At 41.1% G+C, this 25,081-nt stretch overlaps 1 protein-coding gene across 1 annotated transcript in view; it reads left to right on the plus strand.

Annotated features, from left to right (window-relative positions):
- LOC126474352 (sodium/hydrogen exchanger 3) overlaps positions 1-25,081 on the plus strand; it is a 658,867-nt gene that overhangs the window by 527,241 nt on the left and 106,545 nt on the right. Inside the window, exons 8-9 of the mRNA XM_050101818.1 lie at positions 2,568-2,700; positions 20,016-20,156. Of these exons, the coding sequence (XP_049957775.1) occupies positions 2,568-2,700; positions 20,016-20,156 (274 nt within the window). The remainder of the gene's footprint in view (positions 1-2,567; positions 2,701-20,015; positions 20,157-25,081) is intronic.

Consider the following 25,081-nt stretch of genomic DNA (forward strand, 5'->3'; position numbering starts at 1 on the left):
CACAGTGAAGAAGAACTCCAGAATTTCCTCTCCAACCTCAACTCCTTTGGTTCCATCAGATTCACCTGGTCCTACTCCAAATCCCATGCCACTTTCCTTGATGTTGACCTCCACCTGTCCAATGGCCAACTTCACACGTCCGTCCACATCAAACCCACCAACAAGCAACAGTACCTCCATTACGACAGCTGCCACCCATTCCACATCAAACGGTCCCTTCCCTACAGCCTAGGTCTTCGTGGCAAACGAATCTGCTCCAGTCCGGAATGCCTGAATCACTACACCAACAACCTGACAACAGCTTTCGCATCCCGCAACTACCCTCCCGACCTGGTACAGAAGCAAATAACCAGAGCAACTTCCTCATCCTCTCAAACCCAGAACCTCCCACAGAAGAACCACAAAAGTGCCCCACTTGTGACAGGATACTTTCCGGGACTGGATCAGATTCTGAATGTGGCTCTCCAGCAGGGATACGACTTCCTAAAATCCTGCCCAGAAATGAGATCCATCCTTCATGAAATCCTCCCCACTCCACCAAGAGTGTCTTTCCGCCGTCCACCTAACCTTCGTAACCTCTTAGTTCATCCCTATGAAATCCCCAAACCACCTTCCCTACCCTCTGGCTCCTACCCTTGTAACCGCCCCCGGTGTAAAACCTGTCCCATGCACCCTCCCACCACCACCTACTCCAGTCCTGTAACCCGGAAGGTGTACACGATCAAAGGCAGAGCCACGTGTGAAAGCACCCACGTGATCTACCAACTGACCTGCCTACACTGTGACGCATTCTATGTGGGAATGACCAGCAACAAACTGTCCATTCGCATGAATGGACACAGGCAGACAGTGTTTGTTGGTAATGAGGATCACCCTGTGGCTAAACATGCCTTGGTGCACGGCCAGCACATCTTGGCACAGTGTTACACCGTCCGGGTTATCTGGATACTTCCCACTAACACCAACCTATCCGAACTCCGGAGATGGGAACTTGCTCTTCAATATATCCTCTCTTCCCGTTATCCACCAGGCCTCAATCTCCGCTAATTTCAAGTTGCCGCCACTCATACCTCACCTGTCATTCAACAACATCTTTGCCTCTGCACTTCTGCCTCGACTGACATCTCTGCCCAAACTCTTTGTCTTTAAATATGTCTGCTTGTGTCTGTATATGTGTGGATGGATATGTGTGTTTGTGCGAGTGTATACCCGTCCTTTTTTCCCCCTAAGGTAAGTCTTTCCGCTCCCGGGATCGGAATGACTCCTTACCCTCTTCCTTAAAACCCACATCCTTTCGTCTTTCCCTCTCCTTCCCTCTTTCCTGATGAGGCAACAGTTTGTTGCGAAAGCTTGAATTTTGTGTGTATGTTTGTGTTTGTTTGTGTGTCTGTCGACCTGCCAGCACTTTCATTTGGTAAGTCACATCATCTTTGTTTTTAGATATATATATATATATATATATATATATATATATATATATATATATATATATATATATATATATATATATATATATATATATATATATATATATATATATTACTGTGATACAATGAAAAATTCTCTCTGGAATCAAGCCCTAGGCTGTGGCTAAGTGTTTTCCATCATCTCACTTTTGCTTGTTGGATACTAGTCTGACATGGTGTGTAGGAAAGTCTCCATACAGTTTCAGGGAGATGCACTGGAAAGTTGAAGATTGGATTGTGTGTATGATGAGCTCTTGGGTGGCTTAAATGGTAGCATGTTTCCATGAAAGACAAACGAGAGACAAATGTTATCCCTCACAATGTCAATTTGCTATGAATGTTCAACAATGAACACAATACCCAAATAAATCCCCATTCACAGGAACATGAGTTGGTGCTCGGAATTAAGTTATGCTAGTAGATTATGTGATTAATTAAGTTTGTGTCATTCCTCCAAGTCATTGTTGAAGAATAACCTAGTGTTTCAACAAGCAAAGCCTTAATATCAACTTCCTCTCTTCTTGGCTACATATTAATTGTGATAAGTTCACCATTAGTAATTCTTAAACTCTCACAATACCAATGAGGGTGCAGGGAAGGGAGGGTGGGTGGTGTACCTTGTGCCCACCTTTTTAAAATTGTAATCTAGTCTGGTAATTTATATTTTAAAATTCTAAAAAAAAGAAAGATATATTGTTTTTAATGATTTCTTATAAATTTTTCAGTAAACCTTAATCTAGAAATGTAAATGTTACTAGTGAATGTGACTTTTTGCAACAAATGTCACATACATATTTTCAGTGACAGGGCCTTCTTACACATCTAAAAAAAGGTTTTGTTGTGAATGAAAATCAATGATAGTTATTGAAAGCTGTATTTTTTTGAAGTTTTTGTCGTGGTCATACAGTACCTCTCCACTCAGTGTAAACATCTTCTATATATATTTGTTCTGGGGGGAGGTGTTTCTGTTTTTGGTATAACACGTTATGGAAAATGTGAGGGTATTACTGTGGTTAATAAATGTTGTTTTTTTTTCTTTTCAGCATCTTATCTGTTTAGAATCTCTTATTAACATGTATCATTATTATTAATTTTTTACAGTTTCAATCATCTTGACTCAAGTACATGGAACATAGATATGCAGGAACTGGAATATAACCCCTCCAAAAAAGATCTTACTGATGCTAAAATACACCATTTGCTGGCAGAAGAATTATGCAAACCTTACAGAAGGGTAAATTCTAGTTTTTACATGACTTATGCATATGATGTTTTAAGAAAATTATTCTTATTTACATTCTTATTGATGCTGAATAAAATTATATGCCTGTCAGTTTCCTCTCAGTAATCCAAAAGATATCCACAAAAACTAACACAAATGACATACCAAGAGAAAAAACACTGAATTTTAATCAAACAAAGGAACATCTTGACTTTAGAAATAAATGAAGCATGGTGCACCATTCACAAATCATGAAAGAAATTATGGAATGGCACAATGAATATGAATTACACTTTGTCTGTTATTCATAGATTTTGAGAAAGTTTTGATTTGATTTCAACAAAATATGTGTTGACAGCCCCTGAAAAACTGGGGATTGACCAACCTACAGTAGGAGGAGGAAGTATAATGAACAAGATACTAAAAATCCTGACTGGTAGGGTCTAAGTGTGGAGGCGAGAGAGCATTTAAAAGTCACTTTTTATGTTTTACTTGAGTAACTTAAAAATCATGACTTCTAGCAAAAGTCTTTCCCAGTACGAAATTAGACTAAATTAAATCTCCTACAAAAAAAGGCCCTATTCATTTTTTCTCTAGGACTAATAGTTTCAACATTGCAGCAGATGGAAAAAATTAAGATTATTATGGCATAAAATTAGTGTTTAGTGTTAAATTAAGTGGGTTGAGAACAAATATGAAATGTGTTTACCTTGCTTAAGTTCAGTAGAGCCATATTAAGGGATAAATTGTGTCCTGGGGGTGTAACAGGATGGAAGGTATGGGGGTGTAGAGTAGAGGTGCGAGGGAAGGAGGTCATTGGATTGTGGTCGAACCCTTCCCTACTTCATAGGACTGCAAACTGAAGAGAAGGAGGCCATTCCCCATGTTATCTATCGTACTACACCAGCAGAAGCTGTTATGGGGTGTTTCATAAAGTTATACAGACTCTCAGCAGCACCCCTTATAAGACACCAGCACTTCATTATGCAGACATTGTGACGTTCACCTTCTTTATTTCTTCATTGATAGTCCTCGGTGTCAACATACTGCATTGTTATACTGGCTGCAAAATAGGGGATGGAAGTTCAACACTGACTAATGTAAATAATGTAGCCGGCAGTTGCACAGTTGCGTTTCACAGTTCTTTACTTTCATTGTTCACAACCCTCCAATATTACACAGTTATATGGCCAGTTCACTATTGATGAATTTTGCTTAGCCTCATTAATAAGTTACAGGCAAATATTAGCATACTGCTACCATAGGTTGCTTTTGAACATCTATGAGCAGTAAAAACCTAAGAATAATATGGTATGTGTGACACTACTTCTGAAATGAAATGAACAGACACTGTCACTGTTAAAACACTGCCTATTTGTGTTACACTAATTCCACTGTAAAGTTAATGCATTACTGTTATTCTAACTGATACAGACTTTCCGTCTGAAAATTGGCTGTGACTGGCTGTCTTGGGACCAGAAATCAGGCCATTATAAATCCTCACAATAATAGGTACTGAAACTATACATTATTCAATGTTTAAGTTACGGAAGTTACAATTAAAACATAACTCATTCAATTAACTGAATATATAAAAAAATTCCTTATTTTTAATAGTTTCTTCTACCAAAAAGATTAGGCCAAAGTATTTGTTTAAATAATAAAATTGACATATTTAGTTATACAAACAATACTTTTGACCAACTTGGCAATTATTTTGGAATTAAATGAGATCTGGCTTTGCTAATATGTTTTTTAATAGAGCCAAATAAATACTTTACAAATCCTAGTAGTTCCTCTTCCAAACGTTTATAATTACTACACAATTTATATTTGTTTGTAAGTCAACAATAGAATTCAGGTCATGAAACAATTACTGATTTCACCCTACAACAAAAGATATTAACTAGTATACTGATGTCTCTTTTTCTTGTTTCTTGATCCCGCCTTCTTGAGATATCTTGTGAAGAGTCTAGATAAAAGTTTAGTAGTGGCATGGGACAATCTGTTGTGGGTGAATTCGTTTCCGACTAATAATCTGTCCAGTTAACGTGAAATATGATGTATGATAGAAGTGTTCAGATAAACCTTATTACACTTCCACAAGATTTTAATAATTCCACATGGTACAGTTTATCCTAGAATTGGAACCTGACTGCTCTGTTTTAATGAAGTAATGCCCGTTCAGTTATATTGGCATTTATTACTGGTTCTGATGTGAACTGCTGCTTGGCAGTGTTGGTGAGTATTCAAAATCTACTTGCAATTAATGTTCATTTATCAATAAGAATAGTGTTTGTCAGTGAACTGCAATATCGATGAAGCTACTCAGCAGTTGGTTATTTAACTTTTGAAACCGCTGGTTTATTGGCATTCCTGGAAAAGAACACTCTTATACTCTCATTTGCCCAGCAAATTCCGTGTAACAGTTTGTATGTGTAATGGGACTTAGTGTTTCGCAAATCATTCTAATGAATGAATTGATTTGCATTACAGTATTGCTAAGCAACATGATCAGAAAGGTGATATGTGTCCTAATTAAAACAGAACCTCGATATTTTGAATAAATTTTTGGTTAGTTTTTATCAAACATCAGTATTTGTCTCAAAAACCAATTTCAAGCTTCGTGCATTAAGTCCAAGCGTGTTTGCAATTATTATATGTGATTTACTCAAAAGCTCAATGACATGCAACCGTGTAAAGTGTTTCAAACCAAGCGCACAGCTTTCAATTTTCCCTGATGGGCTAAATAACTTTTTGTAATAATGTGGTGTGTCTATCTCACTTAAAGTCTAAATGAAACTGGATTTGTGTCTATTCAGCTCAAAATCACAAAATGAAATTCACTGCACAGGTCAGCGAACTGTACATGCACACATGCACACTTTTAGCACTCTAAGTGGTAACTCGTCTAAGAGTAAAAGCCGCACATAAATTCACTCTTTTTACATGCATACAAAAATCAAAACACCTTTATATTAAACAGATAAATTATGGCATACAATTACTAACTAAACATTTCCTATTCTAAATAAACTTTAAGAACTTGTATTTCATAATCAATAAAATTTTATCCCATGAAAGAGACTATTAGTCTGCTAAAACGGATTTAGATTACTGTCAACTCATGTCGGGATGTGACGATGTCACGAATTGATACTTGCTTGGACTGAATGACATACCTGTACTGAAAAACACTCTCAGTGAGTAATTTATGACTTTTATAACAAATGTGGTACCCCTTGCATCGCTGCACTAGGAATAGTCCAAATAAATTAGGAAATTGATTACATACACAAAACTAAGTAAAAATTATATCTGGTGCCATATTTCTTAAGACTGAGGGCCAACCTTTCTCTTTTATGAAAATGCAGATTATACTCTTGTATGCTAATGGTAACTAGGAAAAAATGAAAATAAAATGAATTTAAGGAGGCAGATGGCAAAACAAGAGAGGAAGTAAAAAGATACCAGCTTGCTTTGTCACAACATGCCCAGGGCAAGGTTACTTTACACAAAGCGCATTATGACACTACATGGACTACAGATAAGAGTTACTGATAACACCAATGCAAGGGATGCAAATGGTCAGAATCCACGTAAACCTCTGCAGGTTGTTCTACACTGCTAGATGAGAAACTGATTCTTGTCATCTCATACAGCAGCTGCGGCATTCTTCTGCGAAAGGCTACTTCCCTCACCCCAAGTGCTGATTGCTTTTCATTTTGCAGACAGACTATACTTCACCAGCATTTCCTCTCTAGTTCCCTTATGTGAGCAGACAAAATAACTTCTCTGAGTTTGTGTTTATACATGGTATTTCAGCACAGTGGTTACAAACTTTCAGGAGAGGTAGAGTACCCTAGACAATGGAAAATCACATAACAGTGTATGGTCAAAATTCTTTCCTTGTGCAGAAATGGTGACACTTAACACAAGAAAGGAAGGGCATGAGCAGAGTGAGAAAACATGTTTATTGTGCTTAGTGCAGCAGAAACCAAGAAATAAGAAAAAAACAGAAATCAATTATCATCAAAGAAGGTGTTCACAATTACAACCTCTAACCATGATGCAGGCATTACATCTGTGGTGCACAGAAGGCCTGATGTTCTCCATGTGCCAAAGATGTACCAATGTAGCTTAACCTTGTACCCAGAAATATTTTTGCCGGAAGCAGTGATTAAAGTTATTCAAGAAAAACATAAAAAAGGGAGCTTTAAATGCCCTCTCACCTCCATGCTCACTCCCAGTCATTCAAGATTTTTGGTATGTTTGTGACAGTTCGCCTTCTTTATTTCTTCATTTGTTGTCCTTGGTGTCAACATACAGGCTGAAAAAATAGGGGGTGGAAGTGCAGGACTGTCTACTGTAAATGATGTAACTGACAGGTACACATTTGTGTTTTACAGTTGTTTACTTCCACTTTTCACAGTCCCCCATATACACACTTAATGTGGCCAGTGCACTATTGTTTAACTTCCGATAAGCCTCATTAACAATTTTCAGGTAAACATCCACATTCTGCTACAGTAGTTTACTATTGAATATCTATGTGCAGTAAAAATATAACCACATAATTGACAGTTATTTTGGAATAATCAGGTACATATGGAACAGACACTGTCATTGTTTTAACACACAGCCTAATTGTGTTACACTTATTTCACAGTTATGCTGATGCATTGTTGTTGTTCTAATCAACATAGGTTTCTTGTCTGAAACTCGGCCGTGGACTGACTGTCTCATGACCAAAAATGGCCCCTTATATATTCTCGCAATAATAGGTGCTGAAACTACACATTGTTCTAAGTTAAATTTACAGAAATTACGATAAAAACTTAACTCATTCAGTTAGCTGAATACATCAAAAAATTCCGTCTTTTTAACAGTTTCTTCTACTACAAGAGTGAGGCCGAGTTATTTGTTTAAATGATGAAATTAACAGATATCATTATGCAATCAATACTTTTGACAAAACTGTTCATTACATTGGAATTAATGAAGTCCTTGTTTTGCTAACATGTTTTTGAAGAGAGTGAAATAGATATTTTAAGATTACTAGTATTTTGCCTTCCAAATGTTTATAATCAGCACAGAATTTATATTTGTTTATATGTCAACAATATAATTTAAGTTACGAAACAATCACTAATTTCACTATATAATGAAAGTATTGACTAGGAATAGTCAAAATAAATTATAAAATCAATTACATACATAAAACTAAGTGCAAAATTAGATCCGGTGTTATATTCTTTAAAACTGAGGGCCAACTTTTCTCTTTTATGGAAATGCAGATTATACTTGTGTATGTTAATGGTCATTAATTCAAAAAATGAATTTTAAGGGGGCAGATGACAAAACATTAGAGGAAGTAAAAACATCCCCGCTTGCTTCATCACATCACCCCTGATTTCATTGACCAGGTAGATATTCCAAATAGCTACCCGGGCAATTCAGTGACCACAAATGACCCCAAAAATGTACACACACAAAAAATATTACATACAAAATCTTATAACTACAGTACATTTGTATTTTCAAATTTATACTTATATGAACTGGTCATATGAAAATCCCCATACAAAATATTTACATTTTGTATTGTACAATTGTGCAAAATATTCACAAGTTATATGTTTAACAAAAAATTAGGCATCTTCATCATAAGTTATCTCCTTTTTGGGTAAGCGAAGATTGCATCTAAAGATACATATCATTTTATACGAGTCCTGTATTATCTAACAAAATAAATCCTCATGGGTTGCAAAAAACTAAATAATTATACTCCGCATTGCAGACCATCCTTTTTTTTTCATAAAATTTCACTTGCTCAATGTTTAGCATTTTTCACAAGCAGTTCCACACTTTTAATAAACTTTTTCACATTTTCTCACCAAGTTGTCCAACCCTTCAATGAGTCCAAGAGGCAGTTAGTAAGGAAATGCACTGCTCTCAGTTACCTTGGAGATGGTCCTCCCTCCACAACAGTACATGAAAATATCAGACTAAATATCCTACTTTAGCATACTTATTTTTACTTCTAACGTAACTCTAAAAAATGTTTCACACTAAAATTGATAGTCATTACTTCATAAATAGATACATTACATAGTTCTCAAAACATTAGAATAATTAGCACAAAAATTGACTATAGCACGAAAGGTGGTGACTGGAAAAAATCAAGTGCACATTACACTACAAAACTTTAAGCCATAACTGTCTGAAACTCGTTAAACTTGAAAGACTTCTGTTTCTTTCCCATATGCAAAATAGCAAAAACTCATGATGTACAGTAGCATAGATTTGCTAATCATTATGTTATGAAAAAAGGACAGTCACCATCATTTAACTTCTATTCAACTCAAAAAATTAAGGGGATGAAATTGTACCAAACCATTGTCCCACTTTTCTACTCAATCCTGAGTACTACTCTCATTCTACCTGAAAATTAAATCCTCACAAAATGTTACCAAACAGTTGACCTGTCAGAATATTCACCTCAGCCTAGCACCACAGTTGTCAGTTAATCAGCAAAATTAATTTTCATTGTTCCAGCACTTTAAGCTCATAATTCGTCAGAACACAAATCTAAGTTTTCAGATAACCTATAGATCCAACAATGCAGCATTCTATGACTTGTACCTCACTAAAATATTGCTCTTTCTGTGAAGCTGTCATTCCCAGCTGCAGTGTCATGAATTGCACAATATAATATATATAATCATAGCTAACACTTGGTTTAAGAATCATGAAAGAAGGTTGTATACATGGAAGAACCCTGGAGATACTAAAAGCTATCAGATAGATTATATAATGGTAAGACAGAGATTTAGGAACCAGGTTTTAAATTGTAAGACATTTCCAGGGGCAGATGTGGACTCTGACCACAATCTATTGGTTATGACCTGTAGATTAAAACTGAAGAAACTGCAAAAAGGTGGGAAATAAGGAGATGGGACCTGGATAAACTGACTAAACCAGAGGTTGTACAGAGTTTCAGGGAGAACATAAGGGAACAATTGAAAGGAATGGGGGAAAGAAATACAGTAGAAGAAGAATGGGTAGCTCTGAGGGATGAAGTAGTGAAGGCAGCAGACGATCAAGTAGGTAAAAAGAAGAGGGTTAGTAGAAATCCTTGGGTAACAGAAGAAATATTGAATTTAATTGATGAAAGGAGAAAATATAAAAATGCAGTAAATGAAGCAGGCAAAAAGGAATACAAACGTCTCAAAAATGAGATCGACAGGAAGTGCAAAATGGCTAAGCAGGGATGGCTAGAGGACAAATGTAAGGATGTAGAGGCTTATCTCACTAGGGGTAAGATAGATACTGCCTACAGGAAAATTAAAGAGACCTTTGGAGATAAGAGAACCACATGTATGAACATCAAGAGCTCAGGTGGAAACCCAGTTCTAAGCAAAGAAGGGAAAGCAGAAAGGTGGAAGGAGTATATAGAGGGTCTATACAAGGGCGATGCACTTGAGGACAATATTATGGAAATGGAAGAGGATGTAGATGAAGATGAAATGGGAGATACGATACTGCGTGAAGAGTTTGACAGAGCACTGAAGGACCTGAGTCGAAACAAGGCCCCCGGAGTAGACAACATTCCATTGGAACTACTGACGGCCTTGGGAGAGCCAGTCCTGACAAAACTCTACCATCTGGTGAGCAAGATGTATGAAACAGGGGAAATACCCTCAGACTTCAAGAAGAATATAATAATTCCAATCCCAAAGAAAGCAGGTGTTGACAGATGTGAAAATTACTGAACAAGCAGTTTAATAAGCCACAGCTGCAAAGTACTAACACGAATTCTTTACAGACGAATGGAAAAACTAGTAGAAGCCGACCTCGGGGAAGATCAGTTTGGATTCCATAGAAATACTGGAACACATGAGGCAATACTGACCTTACGACTTATCTTAGAAGAAAGATTAAGGAAAGGCAAACCTACGTTTCTAGCATTTGTAGACTTAGAGAAAGCTTTTGACAATGTTGACTGGAATACTCTCTTTCAAATTCTAAAGGTGGCAGGGGTAAAATACAGGGAGCGAAAGGCTATTTACAACTTGTACAGAAACCAGATGGCAGTTATAAGAGTTGAGGGACATGAAAGGGAAGCAGTGCTTGGGAAGGGAGTAAGACAGGATTGTAGCCTCTCTCCGATGTTATTCAATCTCTATATTGAGCAAGCAGTAAAGAAAACAAAAGAAGAATTTGGAGTAGGTATTAAAATCCATGGAGAAGAAATAAAAACTTTGAGGTTCGCCGATGACATTGTAATTCTGTCAGAGACAGCAAAGGACTTGGAAGAGCAGTTGAACGGAATGGATGGTGTCTTGAAGGGAGGATATAAGATGAACATCAACAAAAGCAAAACGAGGATAATGGAATGTAGTCGAGTTAAGTCGGGTGATGCTGAGGGTATTAGATTAGGAAATGAGACACTTAAAGCAGTAAAGGAGTTTTGCTATTTGGGGAGCAAAATAACTGATGATGGACGAAGTAGAGAGGATATAAAATGTAGACTGGCAATGGCAAGGAAAGCGTTTCTGAAGAAGAGAAATTTGTTAACATCAAGTATAGATTTAAGTGTCAGGAAGTTATTTCTGAAAGTATTCGTATGGAGTGTAGCCATGTATGGAAGTGAAACATGGACGGTAAATAGTTTGGACAAGAAGAGAATAGAAGCTTTTGAAATGTGGTACTACAGAAGAATGCTGAAGATTAGATGGGTAGATCACATAACTAATGAGGAAGTATTGAATAGGATTGGGGAGAAGAGAAGTTTGTGGCACAACTTGACCAGAAGAAGGGATCGGTTGGTAGGACATGTTCTGAGGCATCAAGGGATCACCAATTTAGTATTGGAGGGCAGCGTGGAGGGTAAAAATCATAGGGGGAGACCAAGAGATGAATACACTAAGCAGATTCAGAAGGATGTAGGTTGCAGTAGGTACTGGGAGATGGAGAAGCTTGCACAGGATAGAGTAGCATGGAGAGCTGCATCAAACCAGTCTCAGGACTGAAGACCACAACAACAACAACAACAGTACCCCATGTTGCCAAGTTCAAAATTAGATTATCAATACAGTTACATCACATTTGTTTGTATACTGTGATCTTTGTGAATTTTCTGGCTGTAGCGACTGGCCGCGCACGGAAAACTCCAACTTATTACGATCAGGAATGTTTATTAAGGTTTGTATAATTACACAAAACACAAGAAAAACAATGCAGAAAACTCACAACATGCACATCATAACCTCAGTCCATGAGACCCTACCAAACAAACAATGAGTCTCCTACATCTGTTTACTCTGCACTTCGTAGGTGGCCGTTAGTTACTGGCGGTCGCTGGTCACCACAGAGCAATCCCTCCCCTCCCCCTTGGGAGTGCAGAGCACTGTGGTAAGGATGTGGGTGTTGTGCTGTGGGATGCTCGCTGGTTGATAGAGCATATGGAAAGAGTCCATGCTGTTGGTGCAGGGAGGTCTAGTTGTGGTATAGTTTACGATCCAGTTGGGGGGGGGACGGACTGGTCAACCTGCTCGTGTGAACTGGACTGACATGGAAATTGTTGGTGTTGCAGTACAGGTGGAGAGGGGGATTTGAATCTTGAGCATCCAATTAGTGCTGAACGTTGCAACTATGCCAGCCTTTTCCACCCTGTTTGGGATGGGGACTGTGCCCGGGATGGTGATATGTGATGCGGGAGTGGACTCGCATGAAGTGTCTCCTATGCGGATGACAAAGAGGGATCCCTCATGGAGCTGCAAGGAAAGCTCATCGTGTAGGCACTCAGAAGCATTGATCAAGATGCAAATTTCATCGACATTGGACATAGGGGACACTAGGGGAGGTGGTGGGGAAAATAACATAGTTCAGGAGAAGCACTGGAACACTCTGTGGTGGCATTGGGTGCCACCACTTTTGACGGGGTAATGTCACATGCAACATGTGGTTGGGCTTGAGGTTGTGGATTGTCACATGCAGTTCTTGAGTGAATTGAGGGTAGAGTATCATCACACAACAACCGAGCTTTCCACAGGTGTAGGCTCAGTGCACATAGGATCCTGGTTGGGCGCAGGGGAGTGGGCGGTCTATGTGAGATCGGAGTCGTCACCTGACGGAGGAACACTTGACTCAAGAGGGTACGGTACAGATTCCTCATTTGTCCAGACTGGTTTCACAGGTTGAAGGGAAACTGTCTGACAAGAATTTCCATAGTATTGTCCATGCCAACCACTACTTGATGTGGCCTGGAGTAAGGTGGCTGTAGTGCCAGTTTGACTGTGTCGTCCCGTAACATAACGAATTCGCAAGAGTACAGTGCCGAATGCAGAAAGACCCACGGATGGGTGTGCGGCCCTGGAGGGGCCATGCGGATCGCAGCATGTGTGTCCGGGTGTCCAGACATGCTCAACTAGAGCAGGGAGGTCAGACAGGTCTAGGATTCGTTCGTCGTTGACAAACTCTTCGGGGAGAACTAGGATCTTGCCATACGAGAGCTTCGCAAGCGAAGCTTGGAGATCTGTCTTGTAAGCCATGCATATTCCTAACATAACCCAGGGAAGGGTGTCGGACCACTCACCGCTGTGGCACATGAGGGCCGCTTTCAGAGTCCTATGCCACCGCTCGACCAGTCCATTGCTCTGTGGATGGTAAGCCATAGTGTGGAATCTGTCCACTCCACAGAGTACGCAGAGTTTGTTAAACAGCAGGGATTCAAACTGCCTTCCCTGGTTGATGGTGATGGAAGTAGGGCAGCCGAATCGAGCTATCCAGGAGGACACGAATTCGTGTGCTGCAGAATCTGCTATGATGTCCTGCAGGGTATTGCCTCCACCCAACGTGTAATGCAGTTGATGACAGACAAGATATACCTGAAACCATCAGACATGGGTAACGGTCCTATGAGGTCCAGATGCGGATGCCGAAAGTGGCCTTTTGGGATGTCAAATTTATGTAGATGGGGTTGTGTGTGCCTGTTGACTTCACTGTGCTAGCACTGTAAACAAGCTCGAGACCAAGTACGACAATCCCTCTTCACACCTGGCCACACAAAGTGTTCTGTAACAAGGTGCATCATAGCCTTAGCACCAGGATGTGGAAGGCTATGTAATGCAATGAATACTTGACAACACAGCCCAGGGGGAGCAATAGGTCGGGTGGTGCCCATAGACGTATCACATCACAGTGGCCTGACCGAGTCCAATAGGTTGCAGGAAACAATCTGGAGGGAAGTATCTGGGTCCTGTCAGAGGTTGTGCAATTCAGTATCATTGTCATATAAGCAGGCTAATTCATCAAAATTAATGGGGGACGAAATTGCAGTGATACATGATAGGTAGTTGGCCACCACATTTTCTGAACCTTGGATGTAACAGATGTCTGTCGTGTATTGGCAAATTAAGTCCATCTGCTGACACCTAAGTGGGGGAGGTCAACAGCAGGGGTCTTTGAAAGTTCTCACCATGTTGTCAGACCACTGTACTCGGCAATTGCCCGAGGTTTATTTCCCGGTCAATGCATCAGTCAAAGGGGCTTGAATTGTTGCTGTCTTTGGTAGATTACGACAGTGGAAATTGATAGTTCCTAAAAACTGGTGTAATTCACAGAATGACACTGGGAGAGGTAGATCACGAATGCAGTCAACCCACTCCTGAAGGAGGCGTATACCTTCCAAGGAGATGGTGTACCCCAGAAAAGTGACAGCGATGCAGCGGAGTTGTGACTTGTCGTTATTGATCTCGACTCCGTTACGTGTCAATAAGTACTGTACCGTGGCCAGGTGGAGTTCGTGTTCTCTGTGAGAGGAGGAGAAAATGAGTGTGTCGTCGAGGTATGTGTAACAATATGTGCAATTAAACAAAGTGAGTCTATAAAATGTTGCCAAGTTTGGGCTGCATTTTTGAGACCATAAGGCATGTAACAAAATTGGTAGAGGCCAAAAGATGTGATCAACACTGTCTTTGGTATGTCACTCTGGGCCATGGGTATCTGTAAATATGTCTTGCGGCAGTCCAAGACACTGAAGATGCATACTCCGCTAAGTACTTGCATGAAGTCTTGTATATGCAGTATCGGATAATTGTCAAATACAGTCCGCGTGTTGAGACAGTGATAGTCGCTGTGGTGGCGCACTGTGTGCCATCCTTTTCGGGGACTAAATGTATGGATGAAGATCACTTACTGTCCGATTGGTGAACAATACCTGCCCGCAGAAGTTCATCCACTGCGGCCTTAGCGAGGCGTAGTTTATGTGGCGGCAGTCAGCACTCTTTATGACGCATTTGTGGCCCGTCTGTTGTGAGAACTTTGTGTGTTGTGCCATTCGTGATAACGTTCAGATGGGCAGGCAAACTTGCTAGGGGGCCATCGCAAATGGGAATCGGTTGCATGTGAGAGTCACTAACCTGATGTGGCGGGGATGCTGTCCGTGTGGGCAATGACAAAGTTATGTGAGAAGCGTCTCCGGTGTCTGGGGGTGGCAATGTCAAAGTTCCATGTGGTGCATTGGTGGTGTTGGGGGGTGGCAACATTGACAGGCATTGTACGAGGCATTGTGCCTCTGCGAGGGCTTGTGTAACTGACTATATGGTGCAGTTCAGCTCAGCGTTGAGAACACGGAGATCATCGACTGCAGATCGCTCGGACTGAAGCTGGGCAATGGAAATTGCGAGGCTGTCCACCAGTGAAGAGCACTCGATGAGAGCCATGTCAAAATCCTCAGGAAGCTGAGTGGGAAAAGGGAGGGGAAGGGGGGGGGGGGGGCCTCTGAACACACGATGTGAGTGGACAAGGCATTGTGCAAGAATGTGACCGACTGGAGGTTGACAGTCCAAAAGAAAAGGAAGTCGATGTCTAATACTGGGCCTTCTATGTCAGCCACATAGAAGGACCAAGCGAAATGTTTGCCAGGTATGAGTTCAATAGGTAACTCTGCAAAACCGTCAACATGGAGTGGCAATTTATTTGCTGCTCAAAGGAACAGTTTGTCTGGGTTCGTATCCTTTGCGGTAAATGTGGGAGGTATAACACTAACGTCTGCTCTGGTATCGATGAGAAAATACTGGCCCGAACCTAAATCCAAGGCGTACAGACGTCCTCGTGAAGTGGGGGATCTGACAGAAATCAACGTCTGTGGGCAGCCTTACATGTATTCATGAGCTGTGGCACCTACTGCGGCCTGTGTGCGGTGGTTTGGAATGCATAGGGCAGGCAGCAGTTGCAAGCAGCGTCCCTGTAAGTGGAGTGAAACCAGCATATGTGCAAGTCAGCTGTATTTGTCCCACCAGCCGAAGCGTCAGGTGAGGGGTGTGTGGGGCGTGCAGTCGCTAGCCCGGTTGGGGTGAGGAGAGGCTGGTGCCAGGCTGCTTACGATACCCGGTCTGCTAGATGGCTGCTGTTCCGTGTGCTGTCCGTGATACACACGTGCCCGGCCTCTACCGCCCAATGGTGGAAGTTCATTTACAGGATTACCAGCCTCGGCAATATTAAGCACTGTGTTGCGCAGAGGGAGGTGGCGGTGCTCAATAATGGCATGTGCCTGGTCTCCCAGCCGTAGTTTAGCCTCAAGTGATGCTGCGGTATGTGGGATTAAATGTAATTGTAGTTCTTGTGGCAGCTTCACCAGCCACAATGCCCAAAGCGCTAAGTTCGGCAAGATCTCGGTACTGACCTGCACACACAAGCGTCGTCACAGCTGTGAGGGTGGTTCTGTCGCCTAAAGTCTCATCATAAATAATGTTGTAAATCATATTGGTTGGTGGACGAGAAAGGCGTTTGATGAGTAATGTACAGACAGAGGCATATTTGCTGCTCTTGGGTGGATTCAGCAACAAGTCACTGATGAGATCACGGAGGTCATGCGCTAGACACACAAAACGAGTGCTGTCATCCGCAATACCATGTATGTCCAACATGTCTTCCACCATTGTAAACCACATCACTGGGTTGTCTGGCTGTAATGCCGGCAGCTGCAGAAGATGGCCAGGGACCAGTGCTTGCAGGGGTGTAGGACAGGCACAAATCGTATGGGGATTCTGCACAGTGTTCACTGATGCGAACTGTTCCTCAGTGGTGGACGATGTGTTGTGTTGAATGTCCATTAGCTGTGGAGGTGAGATGTAATATCCAGTCCTTGTAGGCGAGAAATCTGTATGGCCACTTGACGAGCATGGCGTGGCAGGCATGGCAGGATCAAGGGCCGGTGCAGACAAAATCTCAAGTAGAGGCGTGAAATCATGATTGAGTGCTGAGTGACAGAGCAGAACCACGGCAGGTGCATAGCCCGAGGTGTGCGTGAGGTGGCAGGACAGGTACGCGTATCCATGGTACAACATGGTTGACGCGAGTATCCCTTTGACCGGCATGGAGGGGGACACATTAAACGGCAGGCCACTCTGAGGAGGCAGCAGCCATGCGTGTGGATCCCAAAACTGGACAGCTGCATTGTCTATGTTGTGCAGTAGAAATTCAGGCGAGGGGTCTCTGTGATCTTGTGCTGGAGGGGCATTCTGTAGAACATAGAATGCCATAGAAAGTGACCGTGCCGATGTGTACAGTGCCCAGTGTTGTGTGCTGGCAGACGTTAGGATTTGTCTGGCCAGTTGAAGCAAACACCAGAGATACAAACATTCCTGGCGTATTTGTAGCACGTGGAGTAAAGGGCTCCACTTCACAGTCAAAAGTCCAATCTGCAGTCGCGGTGTCCTGCACTGCCAGAAAAACTCGAGGTTGTGACGTTATCTATTGACGCGAAACCAGTGGTACACAGTGAGCGAATGTAATAATGTACTTTCACGACTCAGGGTCACCAATGTGGGTTTTCTGGCTATTGTGACTGGCTGCGCACAGAAAACTCCAACTTACTATGATCAGCCGCTTTTTTTAAGGTTCGTATAATCACACAAAACACAAGAAAAACAATACAGAAAACTCACAACATGCACATCGAAACCACAGTCCACAAGACCCTACCAAAGAAACGAGTCCCCAAAGACTGTTTACTCTGCACTTCGTAGGGGGCAGTTACTGGCAGTTGATGGTTGCACATCTTTTTCATTACTCGATCATGTCTGTCAGCTCCATTATTTTACCTACATTTCTTACCTCGATAGTTAGTGCAGTGCATTCTCAAAAAGTATCCCTACTGCGGAGACAGGCTCACTAACCATTAAGACCGTAACATTATTCATGATTTTATTATTTCAGTATTGTTTCATTATCTAATAAATAAACACCTGCTCTGCTTATCTAATGCAAAATTGATTCTACAGAAAAACACCTCACAGTAACAGATCCTTTTGCTAAGACAGACTTAACTCTCATTATCGATCACACAAAATTATCAATTAGAAAAACTATTACTTCACTGTATGCCATCAAATTGTTTAAGATTCTAGCCTGAAGGGCAATATACATACAAACCTTGCTTACTCTTGCCTCACACGTTACTCCAGGAAACTATGTTTACAGTTGTAATTCCTTAATGTTAGAAAAGGCAGTACTATGACACAATTCTATGGGTAGGTAGTTACCTCAATATACTGACTGCTCTGAATGCAAACACTTCTATTATTGTTGTTGAGGTCTTCAGTCCAAAGAATGGTTTGATGCAGCTCTCCATGCTACTCTATCGTGTGCAAGCTTCTTCATCTCCCAATACTTACTGCAACCCACATCCTTCTGAATCTGCTTAGTGTATTCATCTCTTGGTCTCCCTCTACGATTTTTACACTCCACACTGCCCTCCAATACTAAATTGGTGATCCCTTGATACCTCAGAACATGTCTTTCCAACTGATCCCTTCTTCTAGTCAAGTTGTGCCACAAATTTCTCTTCTCCCCAATTCTATTCAATACCTCCTCATTAGTTATGTGATCTACCCATGTAACCTTCAGCATTCTTCTGTAGCACCACATTTTGAAAGGTTCTATTCTCTTCTTGTCTAAACTATTTATTGTCCACCTTTTGCTTCCATACATGGCTACACTCCATAAAAATACTTTCAGAAGCGACTTCCTGATACTTAATATAATAACACAGTTAATATCAAGATCTAATATTCAAGATGGTTTTTGCCGCATATTGCCTCTGCTGCTGCACCACTGAGCTGATTACTTCAGATGTTTATTATCCTCCACATATGCTGACACCTTTTATTTTCAGTTTACCTTACCTCTTTGTTTGTCATAAATTCTTTTACCATGTTACCGATTTATTTTCTTCCATCCTCTTATGATTCTATTTCTTATAATTAACACAACACACACACACACACACACACACACACACACACACACACACACACACACACACACTCACACTGGATAAAACTTTCTCTAAAATATTTCTATACTTAAGTATCCTATTGTACAGAATCATCTGAAAGTTGATGATAGAATGTTTGTGATTCACTTATAAACTATAGATATAATAGGAGAAGAGTTTGACTGTAGCTGGAAACATAGAAATAACGACAGACAGCTGGGGTAAGCATTATCGCCACATAATGAATCCAGCACAAAATGTTGAACCCCTTAATTTCCCTTTTAATTTCTTTCTTCAGTTCATCTTTTAAGTTAACCAAGTCAGTTCTAATGCCATCAGTCTTCTTTTCTGACCTGATTATGTACTGCTTTCCATACTATTCAAACTACTCAGAATTTGCCTTAACATTGCTTCCAATTTTCTGTCTGCCATGACCTGTTGGCCTGGCTGACTCCTGCTGCTAGATTCCTCTTCCTTAACCTTAATGATTTCATCTGCTTCAATACTGTTTTTGTCCATTTCGCTCACATCACCACACAATGTAGATGACGGTTTTATCATCTCATCTACGATAGGAGATTCATGTATGATTTATAAGCACTATCATCTACAGAACCTGTCTCCTGTTGTCCCTTGTCTCCCATCACACTGTCTTGTTCATTAAGGTGACTCAGTATGTATCACTTAATACAGAACGGCTTTTGCTATGAAATTACCTTACACTCATTCACTCTTCTTCTGCTGCTCTGCTGCTGCTCTTGCAGTTGTTATCTGGATGTGCACAGCTGCAGAAAGTTGTAATTCTCTCTCTCTCTCTCTCTCTCTCTCTCTCTCTCTCTCTCTCTCTCTCTATCTATCTATCTATCTCTCTCTCTCTCTCACACGCACACACACACACACACACACACACACACACACACACACACACACACACACACACAAATATAGAACCAAACAAAGTAATGCAGACAATTACTTGTAGTTCATTCTTGTGAAAGATTTTGTGAAAATTATTAACTTTTTCCTTTTTTGATTGTTTCAGCATCGCCGACTTAGCTATAGCAGGCATGCAGTTAATGACCGTGATCTATCTACTCAAGTCAATTATCGTATGCATATGAACATACGTCGCATGGTTGGTGAGAGAAAGCATCACCATAAGAGGAGCAAACGACTGGGAAAGGTAATTTTCGTGTTGCATTGATCATCATAATGAAATATTATTTATTTTTGGACTGAATTCACTTTCTTTTGTGTTATATGTGGCACAGGTTCTCTAAAATTTTTCTCTCTAGTAAAAATATAAAGAAGGTAGTTGGTGTCATATCAGGATCACAGTACACTGGAACAGTAGTAGTAACTAACAAAATATTTTGAACTTGAATGAATATAAACAGAGTTCAAATACCAGTCCAACTCTCTTCATTAAATTTTTGTGGTTATTTTAAGTTCTAGTTTATTTCTTCAAAAAGGAGTGGCCCATCTGGTCCTTCCTACTCTATGTCTATCATTATCTTAGTGTCCACCCCTGGTAGCTGAGTGGTCAGCGTGACAGAATGTTAATCCTAAGGACCCAGGTTCGATTCCTTGCTGTGTCAGAGATTTTCTCCGCCTAGGGACTGGGTGTTGTGTTGTCCTAATCATCATCATCATCATTTCATCCCTATCGACACGCAAGTTGCCAAATCGGTGTAAAATCGAAAGACTTGCACCCGGTGAATGGTCTACCCGACAGGAGGCCCTAGTCACAAAACACAACATTATCATAGTAGGCAGAATGGTAGTCACCATACATTAACAAAAAAATGTGTTAATCTGAGCAGTGATATGACACTAGATTTGAGAAGAACTAGGTTTATATACCATTCTAGCAGTCCTCATTTTTGTTTTTCTGTTTCATTCATCATTCAACAAAATGCCAAGGTGTCATCACATCTCCATATTGATTCCTTACTTTGTCTTTGTGTAAGTCTGTATTGAAATGTATTGAAATGACTCTCCATGAAAATTAAAACCTAACAAAAATATGCTAAGGGACCAGATACTTCATATCATTCGTTTTATTGTATTAAATTCAAAATGTAACATATGGATTGCTAAAATAGGTGTTCATCAACAGTTTTCTTAATGCATGCAATCTTTACATAATAATGATCAATGAAAACACTAACATAGAGATAGAGGGGCTGGCCCGTACTTACCTCAGCTCAGTACAGCCGATAGATACACAAAAAAGTCTGTGCAGTGCGGGCATGTCAGTTGATAAACGACATGTGTAGTTTCACACGTGGCCCTGCCTTGAATTGTGTATGTTTTACCAGTAGCGGGGCTGGAGTAGGTGGTTGTGGGGGGATGCATGGGGCAGGTTTTGCAGCGGGGTCGGTTACAGGGGTAGGAACTGCTGGGTAGAGAAGGTAGTCTGGGAATATTGTAGGGTTTAACAAGGATGTTACGGAGGTTAGGGGGGCGACGAAAGGCAACTCTGGGTGGTGTGGGGAGAATTTTGTCAAGGGATGATCTCATTTCAGGGCTTGACTTGAGAAAGTCATATCTCTGGTGGAGTAATTTGTTGATGTTTTCGAGGCCGGGATAATATTGGGTGACAAGGGGGATGCTTCTGTGTGGTCTGGGGATAGGAACATTGTTGTTGGACAGGGAGGAATGTATTGCTCGGGAGATCTGTTTGTGGACAAGGTCTGCAGGATAGTTGCGGGAGAGGAAAGCACTGGTTAGGTTATTGGTGTAAGTGTTCAGGGATTCGTCACTGGAGCAGATACGTTTGCCACGAATACCTAGGCTGTAGGGAAGGGAGCGTTTGATGTGGAATGGATGGCAGCTATCAAAGTGAAGGTACTGTTGTTTGTTTGTGGGTTTGATATGGACAGAGGTGTGGATGTGAGCTTCAACAAGATGAAGGTCAACATCCAGGAAGGTGGCTTGGGTTTTGGAGAAGGACCAGGTAAAATTCAGATTCGAAAAGGAGTTGAGGTTATGGAGGAAATTAAGGAGTGTTTCTTCACCATGAGTCCAGACCACAAAGATGTCATCTATAAACCTATACCAGGCCAGGGGAAGCAGCTGTTGGGTCTTCAGGAAAGCCTCCTCCATGCGGCCCATGAAAAGATTGGCATAGGATGGAGCCATCCTGGTTCCCATGGCCGTTCCCCTGATTTGTTTGTAGGTCTGGCCTTCAAAAGTGAGATCATCCCTTGACAAAATTCTCCCCACACCACCCAGAGTTTCCTTTCGTCGCCCCCCTAACCTCCGTAACATCCTTGTTAAACCCTACAATATTCCCAGACTACCTTCTCTACCCAGCGGTTCCTACCCCTGTAACCGACCCCGCTGCAAAACCTGCCCCCTGCATCCCCCCACAACCACCTACTCCAGCCCCGCTACTGGTAAAACATACACAATTCAAGCAGGGCCACGTGTGAAACTACACATGTCGTTTATCAACTGACATGCCTGCACTGCACAGACTTTTACATCGGTATGACAACAACTAAACTGGCTGAGCGCATGAACGGACACAGACGAACTGTCCGCCTAGGAGATGTCCAATACCCAGTAGCAAAGCATGCCCTCCAGCATAATTCTAGGGACCTAGGAACCTGCTACACTGTATGTGCCATTTGGCTTCTCCCACCCAACACCAGTCCCTCTGAACTGCGGAGATGGGAACTTGCACTCCAACACATCCTTTCATCCCGCCATCCCCCTGGACTGAACCTACGTTAAACAACCTCACTCCCATTTACTCTTCAGTCTTCTCCTCTTTCCCTTTCCTCTTTAGCCATTCACGCATCTTTTCATCCTACATAGTTGTGTTTATCTTTATACTATATACCTCTTTTTTTCTGTATGCATCCTCTTTGGTTTGAATCTGGCACAGTACTTACAGTAGAATATCTTTGGCTTCCCTCTGACAACCATGCCTCCATCCTTGCTACCCTCCCTGTTTTCCTTTCCCTGTTGCTTCATAAACTGGGTTCTGAGTAACTGAATCTACTTTCCCTTCTGCCCTTCCTTTCCCCTCTCTCCTCCCTGATGAAGGAACATTTGTTCCGAAAGCTAGGAACGTAAATTTTCGGTTCTGTTTTTTGTGTATCTATCGGCTGTACTGAGCTGAGGTAAGCACTGTCCAGCCCCTCTATCTCTTTGTTAGTATTTGTTTCACATATTTATATGAGATTTTCCATTAATCATTTTGATCAATGAAAATATCAGAATTGTTGTTGTTGTGGTCTTCAGTCCTGAGCCTGGTTTTATGCAGCTCTCCATGCTACTCTATTCTGTGCAAGCTTCTTCATCTCCCAGTACCTACTGCAACCTACATCCTTCTGAATCTGCTTAGTGTATTCATCTCTTGGTCTCCCTCTACGATTTTTACCCTCCATGCTGCCCTCCAATGCTAAATTTGTGATCCCTTGATGCCTCAAAACACGTCCTACCAACTGATCCCTTCTTCTAGTCAAGTTGTGCCACAAACTTCTCTTCTCCCCAATCCTATTCAACACCTCCTCATTAATTATGTGATCTACCCATCTTATCTTCAGCATTCTTCTGTAGCACCACATTTCGAAAGTTTCTATTCTCTTCTTGTCCAAACTAGTTATCGTCCATGTTTCACTTCCATACATGGCTACACTCCATACAAATACTTTCAGAAACGACTTCCTTACACTTAAGTCTATACTCGATGTTAACAAATTTCTCTTCTTCAGAAACGATTTCCTTGTCATTGCCAGTCTACATTTTATATCCTCTCTACTTCGACCATCATCAGTTATTTTACTCCCTAAATAGCAAAACTCCTTTACTACTTTAAGTGTCTCATTTCATAATCTAATTCCCTCAGCATCACCCGATTTAATTTGACTACATTCCATTATCCTCGTTTTGATTTTGTTGATGTTCATCTTATATCCTCCTTTCAAGACAGTGTCCATTCCGTTCAACTGCTCTTCCAAGTCCTTTGCCGTCTCTGACAGAATTACAATGTCATCGGCGAACCTCAAAGTTTTTACTGCTTCTCCATGAATTTTAATACCTACTCCAAATTTTTCTTTTGCTTCCTGTACTGCTTGCTCAATATACAGATTGAATAACATCGGGGAGAGGCTACAACCCTGTCTCACACCTTTCCCAACCACTGCTTCCCTTTCATGCCCCTTGACTCTTATAACTGCCATCTGGTTTCTGTACAAATTGTAAATAGCCTTTCGCTCCCTGTATTTTACCCCTACCACCTTCAGAATTTGAAAGAGAGTATTCCAGTTAACATTGTCAAAAGCTTTCTCTAAGTCTACAAATGCTAGAAACGTAGGTTTGCCTGTTCTTAACCTTTCTTCTAAGATAAGTCATAAGGTTAGTATTGCCTCACGTGTTCCAACGGAACTTTCTGCGGAATCCAAAGTGATCTTCCCCGAGGTCTGCTTCTACCAGTTTTTCCATTCGTCTGTAAAGAATTCGCGTTAGTATTTTGCAGCTGTGACTTATTAAACTGATAGTTCGGTGATTTTCACATCTGTCAACACCTGCTTTCTTTGGGATTGGAATTATTATATTCTTCTTGAAGTCTGAGGGTATTTCGCCTGTCTCATACATCTTGCTCACCAGATGGTAGAGTTTTGTCATGACTGGTTCTCCCAAGGCCATCAGTAGTTCTAATGGAATGTTGTCTACTCCTGGGGCCTTGTTTCGACTCAGGTCTTTCAGTGCTCTGTCAAACTCTTCATGCAGTATCTTATCTCCCATTTTGTCTTCATCTACATCCTCTTCCATTTCCATAATAGTGTCCTCAAGTACATCACCCTTGTATAGACCACCTATATACTCCTTCCCCCTTTCTGCCTTCCCTTCTTTGCTTAGAACTGGGTTTCCATCTGAGTTCTTGATATTCATACAAGTGGTTCTCTTCTCTCCAAAGGTCTCTTTAATTTTCCTGTAAGCAGTATCTATCTTACCACTAGTGAGACAAGCCTCTACATCCTTACATTTGTTCTCTAGCCATCCCTGCTTAGCCATTTTGCACTTCCTGTCGATCTCATTTTTGATACGTTTGTATTCCTTTTTGCCTGCTTCATTTACTGCATTTTTATATTT

This window comes from Schistocerca serialis, chromosome 4, assembly GCF_023864345.2.
Source record: "Schistocerca serialis cubense isolate TAMUIC-IGC-003099 chromosome 4, iqSchSeri2.2, whole genome shotgun sequence".
NCBI classification, from domain to species: domain Eukaryota; kingdom Metazoa; phylum Arthropoda; class Insecta; order Orthoptera; family Acrididae; genus Schistocerca; species Schistocerca serialis.